This window comes from Sciurus vulgaris (assembly GCF_902686455.1).
Source record: "Sciurus vulgaris genome assembly, chromosome: 11".
NCBI lineage: Eukaryota > Metazoa > Chordata > Mammalia > Rodentia > Sciuridae > Sciurus > Sciurus vulgaris.
In genome coordinates, this window is record NC_136472.1 from 119,940,909 (window position 1) to 119,958,084 (window position 17,176).

At 39.1% G+C, this 17,176-nt stretch overlaps 1 protein-coding gene and 1 pseudogene across 2 annotated transcripts; one reads left to right on the forward strand and one right to left on the reverse strand.

Annotated features, from left to right (window-relative positions):
- Window positions 1-11,127: 11,127 nt before the first annotated feature.
- On the reverse strand, window positions 11,128-12,075 carry LOC306640376 (olfactory receptor 8C8-like; the record flags this gene model as incomplete). The annotated part of the gene is made up of 1 exon (XM_079104590.1): window positions 11,128-12,075. Exon 1 carries the CDS (start codon window positions 12,067-12,069, stop codon window positions 11,128-11,130), a length of 942 nt encoding a protein of 313 aa, XP_078960716.1. The 5' UTR covers window positions 12,070-12,075.
- Window positions 12,076-14,548: 2,473 nt separating this feature from the next.
- On the forward strand, window positions 14,549-17,176 carry LOC306640319 (mitochondrial fission regulator 1-like; annotated as a pseudogene). The gene has a single exon. The product of its transcript is annotated as a mitochondrial fission regulator 1-like (transcript).

The window sequence follows — 17,176 nt, forward strand, 5'->3', positions numbered from 1 at the left end:
GAAATGTGGTAGAAATTATACATTCAGTTTTGAACAACTGGATATCCAAGTACAATATGCTGTAAGAAATGTACAAAGAGGCTAAGTGATGCTCAGGATGAAAATATTTAGGGATCATTCTCAATAATATTGAATTAGTGAACTCAATGAAAAAAGCAGAGAAAAACGGAAGGAACAAAACAAATTATTTAGAAATCCTTCGGTTATTCATTTTCTACTTAAGATAACCTAACCATTATGAAAATAAATCACTGTTATTATTCTAAGATTCCCCAATTTGCTAAGGGACAAAAAATTCCTCTGGGTGAACATGAAACATATCCTTCAAGACAGACATTCCTTGGGGTACAGCTTTGGGGAGGATTTGGTGACTCATTAAAATGTGTGTTTTCCATGGAAATGTTAACAACTCTCGATTAGGTGATCAAGAACATGAAATGTTCCCAGGAAATTTACATTTTAGCAAATCAAGTTGTGAGAAGAGTTTTACATCTGGTTTAGGATGCTACAGTTTAGGATGAGGCAATTGTAAATATGGACCACTGTAAATATGGACAAACATGAAGTGAATATAGAGATTTTTGGAACTTGTCCTGCATTGCAAAACTCTCTCTTCCCTTCCTTTCTCCCATTTGCCTAACGGTCACAATTAGACTGAGTCACTTATATTAAAGTATATCAAATAGTCATCCTTTCTCTGAGATGTGCCTCAGAATCTTTTGCTCTTTCCTAACTCTTTTTTGTTCCATTTTTAATGTTGCATTATAGTCATACATAATAATGGGATTTGTTCTAACATATTTGTACATGTACACAATATAACATTAAAATTTGGCCAATATCGATCCTCAGTATTTCCCCTTTTCCTTCCCTCCTCCCACACCCTAGTACCTTTTCTCTACTCTACTGGTCTCCTTTCAGTTTCCCTGAGATTCCACCAACCTTTCTTTTCCTTTTTCCTCTCTGCTTTCCACATATGAGAGAAAACACACAACTCTTCACTTTCTGAGTTCAGCATATTTTGCTTAACATAGGGTTCTTAAGTTCCATCCATTTTTCTGAAAATGACGTAATTCCATTCTTCTTTATGACTGAATAAAACTCCATTGTGTACATATACCACATTTTCTTTATCCATTCTTCCATTGGTAGACACTTAGTGTTGGTTGCATAGTTTGGATACTGTGAATTGTGACGCTATAAATATGGGCATGCATGAATTCCTATAGCATGCTGATTTTAATTCTTTAGATAAATACCAAAGAGTGGTATAGCTGAGCCATATGGTGGTTCCATGCCTAGTCTTTTGAGGACCCTCCATACTGATTTCCATAGTGATAGTACTAATTTACAATCCCACCAACAGTATAAATGTGTTCCTTTTTCTCCATTCAGATCAATGTTGAAAGCCAGGATACATTATAATAAGTGCTGCTAAGAATTAGTATAAGGCAGTAATAATCAAGATTTCTTCACCAGTATAATGTAGATTAGAATAGAAAATACTGTTGATTTTTTCATACTGTTACTGTTTAGGGGTGTGGTATCCCCCAAAGTTCATGTGTGAGAAAATGCAAAAAGAATCAGAGGTGGTATGGCCATTTTGACAATATTAATTCTGCCTATCCAAGAACATGGGAGATCTTTCCATCTTCTCAGGTTTACTTTAATTTCTTTCTTTAGTGTTCTGTAGTTCTCATTGTAGAGGTCTTTCGCCTCTTTTGTGAGATTGATTCCCAAGTATTTTATTTTTTTTGATGCTATTGTGAATGGGGTAGTTTTCCTAATTTCTCTTTCTGAAGATTCATCACTTACGTATAAAACTGCGTTGGATTTATTAGCATTGATCTTGTAACCTGCTACTTTACTGAATTCACTTATGAGTTCTAAGAGTTTTCTGGTGGAATTTCCAGGTTCCTCTAAATATATAATCATGTCATCAGCGAACAGGGATAGTTTGAGTTCCTCTTTTCCAATTTGTATCCCTTTAATTTCTTTGGTTTGTCTAATCGCTCTGGCTAGAGTCTCAAGAACAATGTTGAATAAAAGTGGTGAAAGAGGGCATCCCTGCCTTGTTCCAGTTTTTAGGGGGAATGCATTCAGTTTTTCACCATTTAGAATGACATTGGACATGGGCTTAGTGTAGATGGCCTTCACAATGTTAAGGAATGTTCCCACTATCCCTATTTTTTCCAGTGTTTTGAGCATGAAGGGATGCTGTATTTTATCAAATGCTTTTTCTGCATCTATTGAAATAATCATGTGATTTTTGACTTTAAGTCTGTTGATATGGTGAATGACATTTATTGATTTCTGGATGTTGAACCAACCTTGCATCCCTGGGATAAAACCCACTTGATCGTGGCGCACTATCTTTTTAATATATTTTTGTATGCAATTTGCTAAAATTTTGTTGAGAATTTTTGCATCGATGTTCATTAAGGATAATGGTCTGAAATTTTTTTTCCTTGATGTGTCTCTGTCTGGTTTAGGTATCAGGGTGATATTGGCTTCATAGAATGAGTTTGGGAGGGTTCCCTCCTCTTCTATTTTATGGAATACTTTGAGAAGTATTGGAATGAGCTCTTCTTTAAAGGTTTTGTAGAACTCAGCTGAGAAGCCATCTGGTCCCGGACTTTTCTTTGTTGGTAGGCTTTTGATGACCTCTTCTATTTCATTACTTGAAATTGATTTATTTAAGTTGTGTATGTCCTCCTTGTTCAGTTTAGGCAATTCATATGTCTCTAGAAACTTGTTGATGTCTTGTTGTCTGTTTTCTTGGAGTATAGATTTTCAAAATAGCTTCTAATTATGTTTTGTATTTCACTCATGTCTGTTGTGATATTTCCTTGTTCATTCCAAATTTTAGTAATTTGAGTTTTCTCCCTCTTTCTCTTTGTTTGCGTGGCTAAGGGTTTATCAATTTTGTTTATTTTTTCAAAGAACCAACTATTTATTTTGTTAATTTTTCCGATTGTTTCTTTTGTTTCAAGTTCATTGATTTCGGCTCTGATTTGAACTATTTCCTGTCTTCTACTACTTTTGGTGTTGGTCTGCTCTTCTTTTTCGAGGGCTTTGAGCTGTAATGCTAAGTCGTTTATTTGTTGATTTCTACTTCTTTTGTTGAATGCGCCCCATGAAATAAATCTTCCTCTCAGTACTGCTTTCATAGTGTCCCAGAGATTTTGATATGATGTGTCTTTGTTCTCACTTACTTCTAAGAATTTTTTAATTTCCCTCCTAATGTCTTCTGTTATCCATTCATTATATAATAGTGTATTATTTAATCTACAAGTATTGGAGAAGTTTCTGTTTTTATTCTGTCATTTATTTCTAATTTCAGTCCATTATGATCTGATAGAGTACAAGGTAGTATCTCTATCTTCTTGTATTTGCTAATAGTAGCTTTGTGGCATAAAACATGGTCTATTTTAGAGAAGGATCCATGTGCTGCTGAGAAGAAAGGGTATTCGTTCTTTGTTGGATGGTATATTCTATATAAGTCGGTTAAGTCTAAATTGTTGATTGTGTTATTGAGATCTACGGTTTCTTTATTCAATTTTTGTTTGGACAATCTATCCAGCAGTGAGAGAGGTGTGTTAAAATCACCTAGTATTATTGTGTTGTGGTCTATTTGATTTCTGGAATTGACAAGGATTTGTTTGACGTACATGGATGAGCCAATGTTCGGGGCATAGATATTTATGAGTGTTACGTCTTGCTGATTTATGCTTCCCTTAAGCAGTATGTAATGTCCTTCTTTATCTCTTCTGACTAGTTTTGGCTTGAAGTCCACATTATCTGAAATGAGGATGGATACTCCAGCTTTTTTGCTGTGTCCGTGAGCACGGTATGTTTTTTTCCTATCCTTTCACCTTCAGTCTATGGGTATCTCTTTCTATGAGATGGGTCTCTTGCAGGCAGCATATTGTTGGATCTTTCTTTTTAATCCAATCTGCCAGTCTATGTCTTTTGATTGATGAGTTCAGGCCATTAACATTCACAGTTATTATTGTGATATGATTTGTATTCCTAGTCATTGGAGTCATTTTTGTTTTTTGACATGATTTGGTTTCTCCTTTATTTGGCTATTCCTTTAGGCTAGTTCCTCCCGTTGCTGATTTACATCATTGTTTTTCATCTCTTCCTCATGGAATATTTTGCTGAGAATGTTCTGTAATGCCGGCTTTCTTTTTGTAAATTCCTTTAGCTTTTGTTTATCATGGAAGGATTTTATCTCATCGTCAAATCTGAAAGTCAGTTTTGCTGGGTATAAAATTCTTGGTGGCATCCATTTTCTTTCAGGGCTTGGTAAATGTTGTTCCAGGCCCTTCTAGCTTTTAGGGTCTGGATTGGAAAATCTGCTGATATTCTTATTGGTTTCCCCCTGAATGTAATCTGATTCTTTTCTTGTGCGGCCTTTAAAATTCTGTCTTTATTTTGTATGTTAGGTATTTTCATAATAATGTGCCTTGGTGTAGGTCTGTTTTATTTTTGTATATTTGGAGTCCTATAAGCCTCTTGTACTTGGATTTCCATTTCATTCTTCAGATTTGGGAAATTTTCTGATATTATTCAGATATGGGAAATTTTCTGATATTATTTCATTGAATAGATTGTTCATTCCTTTGGTTTGTTTCTCTAAGCCTTCCTCAATCCCAATAATTCTTAAATTTGACCTCTTCATGATATCCCATAATTCTTGTAGATTCTGTTCATGATTTCTTACCATCTTTTCTGTTTTGTCAACCTTGTTTTCAAGATTAAATATTTTGTCTTCAATATCTGAGGTTCTGTCTTCCAGGTGATCTATCCTATTGGTTATGCTTTCTATGGAGTTTTTAACTTGGTTTATTGTTTCCTTCATTTCAAGGATTTCTGTTTGGTTTTTTTTCAGTATCTCTAACACTTTATTGAAATGTTCTTTTGCTTCCCTTATTTGCTCTTTTAACTGTTGATTGGTGCATTCATTTAATGCCTGCATTTGTTCTTTCATCTCCTCGTTTGCTTCCCTGATTGTTTTAATTATGTACATTCTGAACTCCCTTTCAGACATTTCTTCCTCTGTGCTGACATTGGGTTTTATTGATATAGTATCTAGGTTTGTTTCAGACATTTTCTTCCCTTGTTTTCTCATATTGGTCAGATGTAAGTGGGACTCTGTGATATTGTAGATTTCCTCTATTGGCTTATAGTGTCCCTGTAGATTTCCAGTGTATCACCTACCAGCCTTCAGTAGCCAGAAGTCTTGGATTAACTTGGTAATGTAGTGCTTCCGAAGAATGCTGCCCCTAGGCCACTACTGGTCCCAGGGAGAGAGACCTGGAGAGGTCTCTTGCTGCCCAGCCCTGGTCCCAGAGGCTGCTTGCAGTTCGGAGGTCTCCACTGGCCTGGGGACTTGTAGCTGGCTCTGTGTGGACAGGCTCTCACTGGGCGGTCTGCCCCGAGAAGCTTGCCTAAAAAGGCGCTTCCCGCCGGAGGGGTCTGGGCTGCTTGGGGAAGTCCTTGGCACCCTATGCTGGTCTCTGAAGCAAACTGCGGGTGAGCTGGAGCTGGCAGCAGGGCAGTCTGGAGCTGGCCGCGCTGCTTCTGTGCAGAAAGGCTCTCACTGGGGGCCCGCTCCACGAGGCTGGAGAATCTGTCCCTGTGGGAGGAGCCCACCGCCAGAGTGCTCAGAGCTGCCTAGGGGAGACTCTATCTGCCCTGTCCTACTCTAATAAGCCGCTCAAATCCGGGCCTGCCGCCCAGCTGAGCTTCACTGGGTGGGGGAGACTCACCCCGTGGTTATATTTTTGTCTGAGTCTCTCAATGCCTCCCCTTCTTGAATCCTGGGTTCTGGAGCGACTGGAGATGCAGTCACCTTCTAGTCCACCATCTTGGATCGCCCCGTGGAAAAAGCCTGCAGCTGGAGGGGGGCAAGGCTGCCTGGAGAGGTCTCTGGCTGCCCAGCCCTGGTCCCAGAAGCTGCTTGTGGGTCAGAGGTCTCCGCTGGCTTGGGGGCTTGTGGCTGGCTCTGCCTCAAAAGGCTCTCACTGGGCGGTCTGCCCCGAGAAGCTAGCCTAGAGAGGCGCTTCCCGCCAGAGGGGGCTGGGCTGCTTCAAGACTTGACTTTTAAAAGATGCACACACATGAAACAAGGATTCTTTTTTTTTTTTTTTTTTTTTTTTTTTTTTTTTTTTTTTTTTGCGGTGCTGGGGATCAAACCCAGGCCCTCATGCTTGCAAGGCAGGCACCCTTACTGACCAAGCCATCTCCCCAGCTTGAAATAGAGATTCTTGAGGAAAGAGTAACAGACAGGCATGGAAGAAAATCTCAGTTAGCCTGATCCCTTTCTCCACTGCAGAGTGGACTCACTCAGAGCAAAAGGTGGTCCAGTGTTAGTCTCCTCCATTAGCTGATGCTCCTCCTTTGGGGAAAAACAGGACAAAAGAAGACAAGGGTGTCCCTTTACTCGCACAGTGAGATAGAAGTTCCATTAGTCTATGAGACCTCAGAGAACATGAGCATAGTCAAGAAAAAAATCTTTCCCTTGCCTTCTTCAACAATAGTCACAGAAGTGGCAGGTTTTTTTTTTTTTTTTTTTTTTTTTTAGCAACAATGCATTTTTCTAGTTTCATTTTTAAGTGACATAATATCTGTAAATATTCATGGAGCACAGCGTGACAGTTTGATACATATTACATACACAATGTGTAATGATCAGATCAGGGCAATTGGTGTATCATCACCTCAAATGTCCCATTTCTTTATGTTGGGAACATTTAAAATTCTCTCTTCTAGATATTTGGAAATACAAAATTTATTATAATCCTTGTAAACCGTGATTACCTTACCATGCTGCAGAACATTAAAAGTTATTCCTTTCTGAACTGCAATCTGCCAGAGAAACCAGACTGAAACCCCCACCATAATGGGTCCAACCTGACTGGCCTGAGCACAGTACATTCACCTCTACTCCATTTGCCATTCTGTCTGCCTTGCAGTGTTCAGAAAGCTCTGTCCAAACTGTATTTATGAAGGTGAAGGAAAGGGGAATGTGGACAAGTACCTACAAACTTTAATAAATCAATATTGATGGCATGCCAAGTGAATGACCTGGTACCTTTTCGATACTTTTGAGTGATTAAGTGAACTTGAGGGTAAATAGCTACCATTCCCTGAGCACCAAAACATTAAGTTTCTAAGATTTCTAATTTCATATTTTCCCTGAAATGCAAAGCTTGAGATATTGCCCTTTTATATTCCTGTTACCAAATTTACTTATATAAACTTGCAACAAAATTAAGATTGTATGTAAAAAATATTGCTTGCCTTTAACATATGTTCATGTGAGATTCAATGTAGAAAGAAAAAAAGATTTTCCAATGCAAATTGTGCATATGGAGAAACCAGGAAAAAACATGAGGATAAGAAGAATGTATATGTCAAAATCCATATTTTTAGTGAACAACACATACAAAACATCCAGGCATTCAATAATCATTAAATGAGATATCATGTTGTAAAATCGTTTTACATTTAGTTTACTTTATTAAGTTAATTTTTAAAACTCAAATCTAGAATTAAAACAATTTTAATTATAAGTATTATTACGCGTGGTTTTAATTAAAAGGTTTAATCAGCTATATTTGTTGGGTCAATGGGCCTGAAAATGAGCCATTGATATCACAGTACAGAGCCAGGCTGCATCTCAGCCATTCTCCACTAGGCTTTGCCACTGACCCCGATATCATTCGCAAACCATAGATAACGTGCTATCTGTAACTCACTTTCACTTTTTGTTAATTATGCAGGATTTATAAACATAGATGTAATATACCTCATTCTATGCCCTAATGAAATAATTCTGTCTTTACTAAAATATATGCAAAGTTCAAGCTAAACAGTGTAAAGGTTTTTTTAAGTCAGGCACTGCGATAAATGTAAATGAAAGAATAAAAGTAGACACTCTTCATTAAGACAGTTCATGAGATTGTGGCGTGCGGGTGCTGGGACACCAGCCTGCCGCTGCGTCTGGCCTCGGCCCTGGCCTGAAGTGAGTCTGGATCCCTCATAGTCCAGGGTGCGGCTGGTCCCGGGTTGAGATGGAGCAGGAGGCTGAGGAGCTGAGCCAGTGGCAGACTGCGCACCAGCCGGTTCCGGTGAGTCGGGTGCGGAGCCCCAGCAGCGGCGGGTTGGTGGAGTGGCAGGGGAGCGAGTGGAGGATGAAGTGGAGACAAGCAGAAATCGGGGTGAGGATAACGAGAAAGCAACGTCCATCTTGGATATGTCTCTGCCTTCCAGAAGTAGTGGCGCACACACCTCTTGGAACCATGGCCTACCAGACACTCAACACTTTCCTCAGGGCACAGAGATGTTGAGGACCTTTATGGTGTCTGCTGAGGCACCTGGGCAGAATATGGGTGAAGTGGGGCCACAGTTCAGCATGACGCTACCTGAGCATTGTGTGAACAGGGTCTCACTAAGTTGCTTAGGGCCTTGCTAAGTTGCTGAGGCTATATTTGAACTTGAGATCCTCCTTCCTTAGCCTCCCAAGCTTCTGGGATTACAGGCATGTGCCACCACACCCAGCTGCATCAGATTCTCTTTGTCACTTACCATCCACATGCTCAGAGTTTGTCTCTTCCTGCCAGACTCATGAAATGTCCCACCATAGGGCATGGGGTCTGGCATCCCATGTAGCCACAGGAACCTTGAAGTGTGGGGCAATTAATGCTCACAAGGGAAAATTTTGACTAATGGGAAATGGCAGATAGGAGAAAGCCATGCAGATGAATTCTACCTTCTCTCCCTTCTATGAGTTACTATAAGACATTGTTTCTCCCAGACAGTGTAGCCTCTAGGGAGATTCCTGAGTAGCCAGTGCACAAACATGCTGGGCCTCTTCAAGGCTTGTCATGAAGCAGTGCCCAGCTTGGAAGTAATCACTGCATTACCTCCCATTTATCCCTGCCTCACTTCCATTTTCTCACTCCTAATGTCTAGGGTTTGTACCTCCAAAATAAAGCATCAGTATTTAAAAAAAAAAAAAAGACAGTTCATGAGGATAACATTTCAAACCATTATAATAGCAACAAAATATTGGAAAAATGTAAATACTTAGCTCTCTGCTCTAAGGGCAATAATTTTAATAAGATTTAATTCGAGTTCTTAACTGCATCATTGTTTGCTAAGGTTATTCCTTATAAATCAAAGTTTTAGAACTTTGCAAAATTCATGGTATCTTCATATACATATAAAAACTGCAGGGATCATGTATCATTATCCCCTGAAAATAATACATCCCCTAAGAGACTTCTGTCCTGATCTCGTTCAATATAATGACACAAAGTAGATGACATATCTTCTGTGTAACACACAGTAAGAAAATTTTGTAGGGCACAATTTTCTAATTTTTTGTGGTTCTTGGGATTGAACCCTGGGTCTTGCCCTTGATGGATAAATGCTCTATCACTGAGTTATATCCCCAGTTCCAGTTTTCTAATATTTCTGTTATGAATAACTCTTAATTTAAATGATAGCATTCTATTAGGACTGGATTTCTACAGAAATAGTAATCTGACTTATCAGAGAGGCTTGACTGACCTCAGCCTCACCACTCCAGGAAAATATTCACTACTTTAACAGATCAAGAGGGAAGTTGCCTTGTAGCTCAGCCTGTTTGAAATAAGACTTCTGCAGGTGCATGGCATTTTTCTAGTTAGCTGTTGAAGTCTTATAGATCATTTCTCTGCTATAGGAATCTTGCCCCATACATCATCCCCATCAAAGCCCTAATATCAGACTCACACTGAAACAACTCTCCAGAAACCCTCTCTTCACAATTCTCCTTTCTTTCCTTTCCACTTTTTTCCACAGGAATCACATTGGGACCAAACACTGAGCTCTGTATCTTCAGCTTTATACCCTTAGGCAAGTTACTTAACCATTTCCTCCTCTGGAAATGGTTCAATAGGATTTGTAAAGAATGGGGTGCATGATATGGTCACCAAATCAAAGTATTCCTCTCAGAGAAAAAGAAGTCAAAATTAGACATTGAAAGAACAAATCCCAGATTGGGCAAAATCCATCCCATATATTTTTATTTGTTTTTTTAAAGGAAGAATATAGAGATGTCATTGCAAAACAGAGAAACAAAGAACCTTGAGAGAATTATTGTGCAATTTTGAAACAAAAAGACACAATCCACAGAATCAAGGAAAACAGGTAAGAATTTCATTTCTATTAATGAATAAATATCAATCAGTGCATTCTCATTATGGGTAGGTTTTGAGAAAGGTAAATAGAGTGGTGGGTCTCATCCAGCCTCACACAACCATGAGAAGAGAACCTTAGTCCAGTAAAGCACACAGATGCATCATAGATGTAAGGATAAAATCCCAGAATAGGAAACATCACCAAAACAATGTTGAGAAAAGACAAGCGCAGTGGCGCACACCTGTAATCCCAGCTGCTAGGGAAGAAGAGGCAGGAGGATCTCAAGTTCAAAGACAGCCTCGGCAATAGCAAGGCACTAAGCAACTCAGTGAAACCCTGTTAAGTAAAATGCCAAAAGGGGCTAGGGCTATGGCTCAGTGATTGGGTTCCCCTTAGTTCAATCCCAGGTACCAAAAAAAAACAAAAAAATGCTGAGAAAGTGGAAAAATTTTTACAACATTGATCTTGTCCACAATTTTTGTCATCCCTTCTGTCCCCATACAGTCACAAGAAATAAAGTTCTTAAAACAGAAAAGAGTTTATTTAATTGTTTCAGAATAACAAAATGAAACTGTCAGAAAGCACTAAAATCCTGGCTTTCCATATGTGGAAAAAGAAAAGATATGCAAGAGAAAAACGGGAGGTAATATTACCTTGAGATAGGAAAATATATCAGGCCTGTGTTTCAATGTATTAAGGGAAATACGCACTACCTTGGAGCCACCATGAGACTCAGAATGAGTCTCAATTCTAAGAATAGGTCCACACAGCTATAGTACATTATGAGAAAATAAAAAAATACTAGAGAAGTCCATCCCATACTGTGGAAAGAAAGATGCAGAGAAGAAGAGGAATAGACAGAAACTGAGCTGGAGGAACAGGAAGGGGAGAAAAGACACATATGTGGGGACAGATACTAAAGCAGCCCCACTATTCACTCAGTTTGATTCTGTTCAGGGTTCTCTTCAGAGCAAGCTTGACATCCTTGTTCCTGAGGCTATAAATGAGGGGATTCAGCATGGGCACCACAAGAGTGTTAAACACTGAAAACACTAGGAAAAATATACGCTGGTCGAAAGACCCTGAAGATGACGGTTTAATATGGGTGAGCAGCCCAGACCCGTAGAACAAGCCAACAGTTACTATGTGAGAACCACAGGTGCTCATGGCTTTGGACCAACCCTTAGCTGAAGACATATGAATGATATTATAAAGAATCAAAGCATAGGACATTAAGATAATGAGGCTGGATACACTGACAACAGTTGCCACAACAACAGAACTCACAAGCTCATTGGCATAAGTGTTGCTGCAGGAAAGCTGGAGAAGGGGGAAAATCTCACACATATAATGGTTGATGATGTTGGAATCACAAAAGCTGAGGCTCATCATGCACCCTGTGTGGACCAGAGCACCTGCAAACCCCATCAAGTAAGAGCCCAACATCAGCAGAGAACAGACCCTAGGGGACATGATGACCCTGTACAGCAGGGGCTGACAGATGGCCACATAGCGATCATAGGCCATGGCTGTCAGCACGTAGCACTCTGAGTTCACAAAAAAGCAGTAGAAAAATAGCTGAGTCATGCATCCTGCAAAGGAGATGATGTTCCTCTCTGAAACAAAGCTCATCAGCATTTTAGGAGTAAAGACAGATGAATAACAGAAATCAATGAAGGACAGATTAAAGAGGAAAAAGTACATGGGGGAGTGAAGGTGTGAATTCAAGCAAATGAGATGAATTAGGCTTAAGTTTCCCACCACAGTGACTGCATAGTTCACCAGGAACAGGAAAAACAGGGGCAGTTGGAGCTCAGGTTGGTCTGTTAATCCCATAAAGATAAACTCTGTCACGGAGGAGTCATTTTCCATAGCTATCGGCTTCAAGGGTGGGACCTGTAGGAACAAGGATAGAAGGTGACACTGACAATGGACCCTTACTATTTAACCCCAGAAGGATATCTAAAATTGCTGGTTTCCAAGCTCAGGTTTGTCTGAAGACACAGAGAAATGCCTCCAAAAAACAAGACTTTCCTATCTTGATCCTTGAGGAATCCCCATTTACTCCAACCCCGACCTACTTTTTGTCTACATCCAGGAATAATGCCAACTGACCTCCTAGTTTCTCTGAAGAGCATTTCTTTTTTCCCTCACTCAGTCTTCACTGAGGATCTGGCTGAAGAGCAGCAAATAAGTGCTATTCTCCAAACCCATGATTTCTATAGCTTTGGTCTTGAAGGGAAATTGTTACAAAAAGATGGTTCAGTGCTCACTCAGTTTCCCTGGAGGTCTCACTAATGCTGGATCTCAAGGGCCTTCCTCCCCACTGTCTTAAGAGAACAAATTTCTCATGATGAGAGAGGTAACAGCAATCAGCTTCGATCTGTCTCCCACAAGCTAGCCGAGAATCTCAAGAATATACTGGGATTTCTATATGAAAATATCTCCAGAAGTTTCTGTTCATTTACACGATGAAAAACAACAACTTCACATGAGCCTTCAAAACATAACCTCAGTCACATGAGAATCTATATCATGCCCCCATAGTGTAGGAAAGGTGATTAGAAGCACAAAGAATGATGTTCTCCTTCCAAGTTGGATGAGCCCCTTGGGTTAAAAATTAATGAGCCTGCATTTATAGCCTATATTATAGACCTAGCATTGTATCTTTTGAGTTTCAAAAAATATACTCAATTTATCATTTCCCACCAGGAATTCCTGATCCCTGGGGCAAAGTAGCGTATGGTCCCCGTGGCCACTCCCCTCATCATCCATTGCAAAGTTCTACAGGAGGAATGTCCAGGCTATAGTCACTTGCCAGTTCTGCCATATACCTTCAGGCTAAAGAATTGCATTAAAACATATTAGGTCTTTGATTTAACATTCTACATGCTTTGAAGTTCACACCAATCAAGAAATGTTGTAGTAGAAAGGGTCAAATAATAGGAATGTGTTCTCAAATCAATTGGAGTTTAAATCTGGACTTTGTCCTAACAAAGAGACTTTCAACAAATTATATGACTTTTCCGACTCTCATTTACTCAGATACAAGTATAAATACCTGTGTTTGTCTGTATAATCAGGCTCATAAAATGCTATTTCTTTGGGTTGTTGGAATAACATGATTCTGGCAATTCATAAGCTTTTTGCCTAGCATATAAAAAGACCTCATAGTTAGGACCCCTTACATATTCCTCTGTCCCAAATTCATGTTCATAAAAACCAGGAGGGTTTCTTAAACCTGGCACTACTGGCATTTGAATGAAGTAGATTTATTTGTAGGGCTGTTGAAAGTGTAGAATGCACAGCATCCTTGGCATTCACTCATCAGATGACAGTACTAGCACTCCCCCATATGCATATGAAAATAAAACTCTAGTTGTGACCATCAAATTTTCATATAGACACTGTAAAATGTCCCTTGGGTGGTCTACAGAATCTGAAAATGATACTCCAATGGCACTTTTGTATGCAGAGTAATTTGAACCAAAGAACAAGGAAAGTGCTCAGAATGAAGTTTATTTCTGCCCTTCTCTTACAGTTCTGTTCCTGCTTTCATTAATCCCCCCAAGGCAGGTGATGAAAAATCAAGGCAGGGCAAGAAACTAGAACCCCTCTCCCCAAAGCCAGTCATGAGGACGAGATATGCAATTCTAATCTTTTCTCACCTTTCTGTGTAAAAGCTAGACATGAAGTAATTCTCTGATCTTCCTGGTATGAGAGAAGTCCATAAGACCTTCATGCCACAAGACGTCCTCCTCCATCCCCAGGAGGAGGAAATGCCACATAGAGACCAAGAATCACAACACACAAGCCTTCCTGGGCTTCTCCTTTTACTCGAGCACATTAGATCTTATCTTTTATGCCCAATCACATTTGTACATGGCAGTCCATTCTTTCATCAACCTAACCATAAATACAGCAAATCCAAGTCAAACCTGCTCAAAGCAACCTGTGCCAGAAAGGCATGGTAAGCTGATAATACAGGACATAAATGGTTTCTTATAAACTGGGCAGGATCAAGTCTTGCGGTGGTCTGTGTCTGTCTTCTAACATTTGTATTGCTTGGCTCTGCTTGGCTTTAATCTCATATGGGCTCTCCCTTGTCATGGAAAGAGAACCAACAGAATTGTTATCATCAAGGAGGAAAAATTATATTTTTTAAAAATAATTTTCTCTTAAAATATTATGGTAAAATGACTATTGTTAATGAATCCTTGTCCTTGGGGTTTGGCATGTGCTCATCAGACAGGATTATATTATGTAAAGAGGAAAGACAGTCAATCACAATCATATAATGTGTGTCACCTGTATCAGGAATGATCCATTTGAAAAACAAAACAGTGGAGAAGGTGCTGGCTGCCGCGCGGCGGAGTGTGCTTTAATGGACAATGCACTGCTATGTATGCCTGAAGTACTTGAAATGCAAAATTGGGACAACTTTACCATCTAAATGCTTGGCTGGATTAAGCGCCTGATGAGGATGGTTTTTCAACAAGTTGGAGTAAGCATGCAATCGGTACTTTGGTCTGGAAAACCGTATGGTTCATCTCGAAGTATTGTAAGGAAAATTGGTACTAACTTATCTCTGATTCAGTGTCCAAGAGTTCAATTTCAGCTTACCAGCCATGCAACAGAATGGAGTCCCAACCACCTGGGAGAGGATGCAGTGGTATCTTTTGCTGATGTTGGATGGGTAGCCACAGAAGGAGGAGAGTGTTCAACAATACTAAGGACAGAAGTCAGGTCAATGCCACCCCTTCATGAAGACCTTCCTCTCTTTGAGAAGCCCCCAAGCAGGCATATTTCCTTACCAAACTTGTCTCAAGAAGAGCCTCCACCGAAGACCGCAACGCTGGCCAATGAGGAAGCTCTGCAAAAGATCTGTGCACTTGAAAATGAACTTGCTACTCTCAGAGCTCAGATTGCCAAAATTGTAACCTGCAAGAGCAACAAAATCTCACTGCAGTAGGTGACTTAGTTTCTGCTACGTCTGTTACCACCGCCCCACCTCCTCCACCACCACCTCCTCCACCACCACCTCCTCTACCCGCTCCACCAGGGCTCCACCAAAGTAAATCTGCTATTGATCTGATTAAAGAGCGAAGAGGGCAAAAAGCCAGTGCTGGAAAGACTTTGGCTAAGAACAATCCAAAGAAATCTGACATGCCAAATATGCTAGAAATCCTTAAAGATATGAATAGTGTAAAATTTCGGTCAGTTAAGAGGTCAGAGCAAGATGTAAAGCCCAAGCCAGTAGATGCTACTGACCCTGCTGCCCTCATAGCAGAAGCTTTGAAAAAGAAATTTGCTTATCGGTATTGAAGCAATAGCCAAGGTGAAGTTGAAAAACGATCTCCAAAGTCTGAATCAGAGACCACCTCAGAGACAGCATTGTTTGGGCCACATATGTTGAAGTCTACAGGAAAAATGAAGGCTTTAATTGAAAATGTTTCAAATTCCTAATGGACAATGAGCTGAGAAAAATTTCTTGGTTCAGCTGGTTTGTGAGGGCTGAATTTGGCTAGTAGAAATCGACACTATTTGGTAAATACCTGACTTTAGTATTCAGTGGTCTCCTTTTTAACCTAGAGGATTAAGCAATAATGGAAGCACCATAACTTTGTTTTGCTTTATGAGATGGTCAGTTTTGGAGCTTCCCATAACATACTGAATTCTGACATGTTTTTCAGGTATAGCCAGGAGATGGAGGTTTCCAATCTCGAAAACATTCCTAAGATTTCAGAACACAGAAAGGACATTTGTGGATTTTACTGTGCATTTAAAATTCTTAACACTAATTTATCTGTACAAATGTTTTATATACGTATGTTTGGATATAAAACAGTTTAAAAAATTATCAGTGACAATGAGGGTATTGTTATCTTCATATGTTTTCAATGAGCATTTACTCTTAGTGATGGATTAGCTGATGTAATTTAAGATGTTGGAATAAAATATTTGAGATTGGAAACTTCTTGCCTCAAACAGAACTTATATCTTAGATTCTCTCTCACATTTTTGGAGCTGAGCTTTGCATAGGAACCAGTTGATGTTCACTGGTGCAATTCCATATACTTTCCATTACAGGGAAGTTGAGAACCAGGGCAGCTGCTTGTACCTCATTGCCATCCACGTACTGGGGAAACAAATGTACTTTCCAAGTGGTGACAGATTAAATTATTGAATTAAATCACTTAAATACAAACCAGATATGCCATCTTTCTTTATTTCAGCTTAATAAATGGCATCATAAAAATGACTCCTTGCTAAGTTAAAATAAATAATACTTCTGGAAATGTCAGCATAATGGGAGTTTAAATTTTTTTAATATTGGTCAAAATATTAATTTTATAATGCAACATTATTAAATAGGACTATGACTTTCCTATATATTATTTATCATTGGTCAGAATGCTGTTCTGATGAATTAATTAATATGCAATGTAATCCTTAGATATTATTAGAAAGTGGAGAAATGCCTTTCTCATCCAGGGCTTATAAGGACTTGCTATAAGTGGTCATTTGTAAGTGTTCAATAAACTTTCATGATTTTCTATTTCTGATAAATTCAGCTATAGTTAATGCCAGAATTTCTTACCATAAGTAAATATTTGAACTTTTAAAAATTTTATATCTAGTGAAGAAAAGTTATACTTCCTGGGAGAATTAGGAGATAAGTAGATAGACATTTTAAGTTATTGAAAATGTGTGTTCTCCTAAATATTAACAAAAATTATCTGAGGTAATTTACATGGTTTGGTTATTTGGCTGAAGTTTAAACTGTGGCATGTTGTTAGATATTGTTTCTAATTCTTTGGTATGTTTAAGAATTCTGCCTTTTAAGATATTCAGAAATTCACCTGACACATATTTTGGCCTCCTAAGAAATTTATATTTGCATCAGTATTGAATTTTGGCTAGTACTCCAATGTAAGGAATTTACTATTTTAAAATAAAACAAACTTTTATTTCCCTT